This window comes from Plasmodium gaboni, chromosome 13 (assembly GCF_001602025.1).
Source record: "Plasmodium gaboni strain SY75 chromosome 13, whole genome shotgun sequence".
Taxonomy (NCBI): domain Eukaryota; phylum Apicomplexa; class Aconoidasida; order Haemosporida; family Plasmodiidae; genus Plasmodium; species Plasmodium gaboni.
In genome coordinates, this window is record NC_031493.1 from 602413 (window position 1) to 609769 (window position 7357).

Genomic DNA, 7357 nt, shown 5'->3' on the forward strand with positions numbered 1-7357 from the left:
TTTTTTTTTTTTTTTTTTTTTTTTTTTTTTTTTTTTTTTTTTTTTTTTTTTTTTTTTTTTTTTTTTTTTTTTTTTTTTTTTTTTTTTTTTTTTTTTTTTTTTTTTTTTTTTTTTTTTTTTTTTTTTTTTTGTCTCATTGATAACTAGAAAAAAAATTACATATTAAAATATAATATATATTATATATTACTATTTTAAAACAAATTAAAGATTAATATATTCATCACAAAAAAGAATATATTATATGCAAAAAAATTACCATAAAAAAAAAAAAAATATAATATATATAATATATGTATGTATATTTCTTTTTTGTAAGGTCATTATTAAAAAATATATAATATTATATTATATATGTATTATATATATATATATATACATATATATACCATGAGTGTAATTCTTTATATCTTACTATTATTTTATTTAATAAAATTCAAAAATCTCTGAAATTTTTTAAAATATTATATATATTTATAATTATAATTAATTTTTTTTTTTTTAGGACTTATATATATTTATAATTTTGTTTTTAAAGACAAAAATGAACTTGCGATATATTTTTTTCTCCATACTATATTTAATGTATAATCAAAAAAAAAGGAATATTTTATAATCAATATTATATATTTTATATATTATATTATATATATGTGCAAAATAAAATACAAGAATTACATATAAATACTAATTATTAATAAAAATAAAAAATATTATATATAATATTATATATATATATTATATATATATAGTATATTTGATATTATTTTTTATTATTTTATTTTTTTTTTTTTTTCATTATTTATATGTACATATAAATATATATTTTATTTATATTTTTAAAATTGGGAACATATAATAACTTTTTTCATATAAACACATATATATATTATCATATTATGAATGTTTCTATCTTTGAATAAAGTATATATTAATATTGTAATTGATACACATATTGTTCGACAAAAGATGAAATTTTTAAAAGGGTTTATATGTGTGTAATATGAATGAAATATTATATATATATATATATATAATTAATTATATATATATATACATAATATATATTCTTAATTTTTTTTTTTTTCTTTTTGACATCCTTACTAGTATTAATAAGATATAGTTTATTGAATTTAATTACATAAAATTATATTAGGATTATTAAATGATTTAATGTAATATAAATATGTACATATAAACTATATATATATATAATATTTATACACATAATTTATATACATATATATATATATATTTATTTTTTATTTATTTTTCTTCCTTCGTGTAGTACCTCTTTTATATTGTGATAACTTGTTCATATATATATATATTTTTAAAGGTGATTAATAATTTATGTATTTATAAAATATATACAAAATGGGTACACCAAGAAGAAGATTAGGACAACAAAATAACAACAATAATAATAATAGTCCCTTTGCATTAAGTTCTTCTAATATATTTGGTTCGAACAATGAGATATTTGGAAGCAATTTCATGCATACTCCTATGTCGAGTAGGAGAACAAAGAACAGTAAAAGTTTTTTAAATAGTATGTTGAATGAATCAAGATATTTAAATCAGAGTAATGCTGGTTCACAATTTATAAAATATGGACATACTCCTTTAGCTATTAGAAGAATAAAATGCGCAAGAGCTGATATTGGAGATGTTGGTAGAGAAGCTTTTATGGAGGATGTTGAATCGGGTCGTTTACCTCATTTTATTGATAGTAATTTAGAACAAATAAAAGAATTATTTAATCAATTTTTTGATGAATTTAATATAACAAATTATAGTGATGTTTTAGATTTTACGGATGAAGATCGTAGTATAAGTGAATATATTTTATTACATCGTGATAATTTAAAAGTATATTTAGCTTATTATGGTTGGAAGATGATAAAATTTATTGAAACAGGAAGGCAAAATGAATGTCGATTAAATAATACTAATTATGAAGATGACGATGAAAATAATGAGAATTCTGAAGGCATACGAAACTTAGAACATATTAAATCATTTGAAATTGATTTGACACATATATTTTTTTTTAATAAAAAATTATATAAGTTAATTATTGAATATCCATCCGATTGTATAAGTGAAATTGATAAAATTATTAGTACAAAATATAATTCTCTTTTAGCTTTAGTTTTAGAAGGAGATACAAGATCAAGTTCATCTGATAAATATCCATTAAGTAGTACTAAGCAAGATTATTGTAGAGTTCGATTTTTTAATAAGAAACATAAAGATACCCCTCGAAAATTAGGACCCAATCAAATTGAAACCTTAGTTTGTGTTAAAGGTGTTATTATTAGATGTTCTAATATTATTCCAGAAATGACCATGGCAGCTTTCAAATGTACATCTAAAAAAAGAATCGGTGTTAATAATTATGAAAAGTGTAATGAAGAAGTTTATGAACATGTCATACAAGGAGAAGTACAAGAACCCGTCACTTGCTCTAATTGTAATAATAAGAACACTTTTGAACTATGGCATAATAATTGTTGCTTTTCATCAAAACAATTAATTAAATTAAGTGAAGTTACAGAACATTTAAAACAAGGAGAAACACCACAATCAATTTCTATTTATGCATATGATGATTTAATAGATTATACTAAACCTGGAGATACAGTTGAACTAACAGGTATATTAAAAGCTTCACCTGTAAGATTAAATCCAAGATCTAGATGTTATAATAGTGTACATAGAACATACATAAATGTTATTCATATAAAAAAAGAAAATAAACAAAAAATGAAATTAACTGAACAAAATGATACTGCTAATATTATATTAAAAAGAAATGAAGATGGTACAGTAGAGGAAAATTTTGAAAAATTAAATGAACAAGGAAATTTATTATTTACAACTGAAGTTATTCAAAAAATGGAACAATTAAGTAAAGATCCAAATATATATAAAAGATTAGTAGATTCAATTGCTCCATCAATTTATGGAAGAGATGATATTAAGAAAGGTCTCTTATGTCAATTATTTGGTGGTAGTAAAATAACAGATAAATATAATAATAAATATAGATCTGAAATACATATCTTATTATGTGGTGATCCATCTACAGCTAAATCACAACTTTTACACTATGTTCATAAATTATCACCAAGAGGTATATATACAAGTGGAAAAGGTAGTAGTAGTGTTGGTCTTACAGCATTCATTTCAAAGGATTCAGAAACAAAAGAATATATTTTAGAATCAGGAGCAGTCGTATTATCAGATAAAGGTATTTGCTGTATTGATGAATTTGATAAAATGGATGACTCAGCTAGAGCTATTCTACATGAAGTTATGGAACAACAAACAGTAACTATTGCCAAAGCCGGTATTGTTGCTACACTTAATGCACGTACATCAATTTTGGCATCTGCAAATCCTATTAATAGTAGATATGATAAAAATAAAGCAGTTGTTGAAAATATTAATTTACCACCCTCCTTATTTTCACGATTTGATTTAATTTATTTAGTTATAGATCAGGCCAACGAAGAGGAGGACAGAAAGCTAGCTACAGTACTTTGTAAAAATTTTTCTTACAATCCAGAGGACGATGATCAGGAAGAACAAGAGGAAGATGAACCTGACTATCTTACACAACAAAGGAATAGAAAATCAAAAGGAGCCAGTAGAAAAAATGAAGATCAAAATAATTATGATGATGATAATGATGAAGATATAAGTAATTACCTTAATGAAAGTAATGATGTACAAAATAAAAGAGGCAGTTGGGCTAATGTAAATATATCATATGATGAATATAATAATAGTTCTAATAAAAAAACAGCTAAGAATTATTTAATTGATTCAAATACATTAGCGTTATACATAGCTTATTGTCGTATAACATGTAATCCTATCATCTCACTTGAAAGTAAAAAAATTATTATTGATGAATATATAAAAATGAGATGTAAAGAAGGTACCAAATCTCCAACAGCTAGTCCAAGACAACTAGAAGGATTAGTACGATTAAGTCAAAGCTTAGCAAAAATGAAATTAAAACGTGTAGTATCACCAGATGAAGCAAATGAAGCTGTGCGATTAATGAATATAGCTACCTTCCAAAGTTTAATTGATCCATTAAGTGGTAGAATAGATTTTGATCAAGTAAACTTAGGACAAACTTCTCAACATAAGAAAAAATCAGATCTTATAAAAGATATTATTATGAATGCTTTAGTTTTAAAAAACATGACAAAAGATGAATTATTAACACATTGTAATGAAACTATAATGAACGATCCAGAACATACAACATCTATGGATAGAAAATCGTTTGAAGAAGCTTTTTACGATCTTGAAAAATCCCAGGAAATCACACGATTGTGTTCAGGATTATATAAGAAAAAGTAAAAAAAAAAAAAAAAAAAACCCTCAACACGAAGTAATAAACATAAGAAATGGATAAATAAATAAATAAATATATATATATATATATATATATATATATATATATTTATGCGTGTGCTATTTTCTTCTTCTTTTTTTTTTTAATTATTTTCTTAATATTTTTGTATTATATACATAATTACAACGAATACATATATACAAATTATTTCAATATATATCATGATAATTTTTTTAAAAATGCTATATATGTATATCTTTTTTTTTCAAACGTACATTGTATTATTACGTAATTATTTTAATTTTTAAAATATATGCACATATATATATATATAATAGAGTGAATATTTTTTCTTTTACATTTTCATTTATTGTATTACTAAAATAAAAAAAAATCTAAAAAATAAAAAAAAAAAACATCCAAAATATGTATTAAAATAAAGTTCTCTCTGTATATATAAAATTACTTTTAAAAGAGTTTATATATATATTAGGTGTAAAATAAAAATTAACATAATAATATTTATTATATTATATAAATATATGAGATTATACAAAATTCTAATATTTATTTTAATATTTAACGCTGAAAATTAGATAATAATAATAAATTATATACCTCATATTACATTAACAAAGCACAAAAGATATTTTTTTTTTTTTTTTTTTCAAAGACATAGAAATTTTAATAATTGAATATATAGATAAATAGAAAAATATATATATATATATGATGTCATAATAAATTTTATAATATATTATATTTTTTTTTTTTTTTTTTTTTTTCTTATAATTTTCAAAATTTCCAGGTACTCCTTCATAAATAATATAAATTATTATTCTATACTTTTACTATTTAATAATTATATATATATATATATAATATAATTATTTTTTTGTTGTCATATTTTTATTTTTTATTTTTTTGTGTATATAATTTATTAAAAACAAATTCCTTAACTCATAGTATTTCCCATATTTGTTTATAGAAAGAAAAAAAGTAAATTAACTTAACATTATATAGGAAAATATATAAATTTATAGGGGAAAAAAAAATTATTTTCTTTTTTATTTTATAAACATGGAGTAACTTTTTCTTACTTATATTATTATTTTATATTTTATTAAAAAATATATTAATATTAATCACTATTTATTAATTAAAAAAGAAATTTGTAGTAATGTATGGAAAATATATGTTTCTAGTAATTTTTTTGTAAGGCAAATGTATATTCTAAATACCCCCGTGTTTATCCATTTCTTTACACTTTTATATAAGTTTACAATAAAAATTCAAGTATAAAAAAAAAAAAAAAAAAAAGAAAAACAAGAAATTAATAATATAAAAACATAAAATATATATATTATAATAATAATATAATATAGTCATATAATTATTATTACATGAAACATAATAAAAAAAAAATGTATATATATATATATTTTTTTTTTTGTAAGATGATATAAGAAACAGTTAACATTTTATAGTATATAAAAAAATAAGAAAAGAATAGAGGAAAACAAATAAAAAATGGAAAAGGTATAGATAAAAAAATTACCCCCTTATTTTCCTCATTTTACAAATAATATATACTAACAACATTAATATATAATACATATACAAGTTATATCATTATATACATATAATAAAATCACAATTAAAAAAAAAAAACAAAAAAAAACGAACTTTACATATTAATATTATATGTAATGAAAAATATATGTATATGTAAATATATGTATAAATAATATTTATATTAACAACCTTTTTTTTTTTTTTTTTCTTTTTTTTATATAATTATAGAAAAAGGGAAAAAAAATAATAGAAATTATTTGTTATATATATTTAAAAAAATATATTTATAAGTTACACAGTATATTGTTTTTTCTTTTTTGTTTTTTTTTTATTATCGAAATTTCGTTATACTTAAAATTCTATTTATCAACGAAATGTTTTCGATATAATCTTTTTATTAGTGCTAATTTTTCTACACCCTACCTTTAATTTTTTGTAAAAATATATGTATTCATAATATTAAATATATATATAATAATATATATGAATATAATATATAAATAATATATGTTAATATAATATAGGAATAATATATTTGGATATATATATATAATATAATATTTTACATATATATATACATTATACATAAACTTATACATAAATAAATATAAGTTTTTATATATAAAGATATTATATAGTAATGTCATACATACATATATATATATTTGTACACACATTAAAAAAAAAAAAAAAAAAATACACTACTATAATATTATGTTACACTAATAACTTTATATACTTTATTATGTAATGTATATATATTGGTGTTTAAAAAAATAGAAAAAAAAAAAAAAATTAATATTACAAATGATAAATAATATATATATATACCAATTTTTTTTTTTTTTCTTTCGCTCTCTTATTTTTATTTTATTTATTAAATAGAAACATTATTAAAAGAACAACAATAAAATTTTAATTTTTTTATAAGATATATTGTTTTCTGATTAATTCTTTTTCTATTTATTATATATATATATATATATGTATATTTTTATTATTGCATGCTACATGAAGATTTTTAATTTTATTTTTTCTTTATATCGATTTTTAAATTTTGGTGAGCTTATGAGATGAAGAATACACGAGTAATATGTATGTATTTGTGTGTGTGCTGAATTTTTAGTTTTAAATTTTAATTCCTTTTATTTTTTTATTTTTAATATATAAGGGGATATTTATTTTATCTTTTGTAAGAGAATATGTAATATTTTTTTTTATATTAAATAGTCTAATGAATAGTAAGTTCATATGTGTATATATCTATATATATATATTTTATTATAATATAATTTTGACTTTTTAATATTTTCATGAATAATTAAAATAAGGTATTATTGTCTATATATTTTGTAATGTATGTATGTTTTTTTTTTTTTTTTTTTTGTTTTTTATATGTAATAT

At 18.8% G+C, this 7357-nt stretch overlaps 1 protein-coding gene across 1 annotated transcript; it reads left to right on the forward strand.

Annotated features, from left to right (window-relative positions):
* Positions 1-1377: 1377 nt before the first annotated feature.
* Positions 1378-4383, forward strand: PGSY75_1317100 (DNA replication licensing factor MCM4; the record flags this gene model as incomplete). The annotated part of the gene is made up of 1 exon (XM_018787235.1): positions 1378-4383. The coding sequence occupies one exon, from the start codon at positions 1378-1380 to the stop codon at positions 4381-4383; it is 3006 nt and encodes a 1001-aa protein (XP_018639977.1).
* Between the last annotated feature and the right edge of the window lie 2974 nt (positions 4384-7357).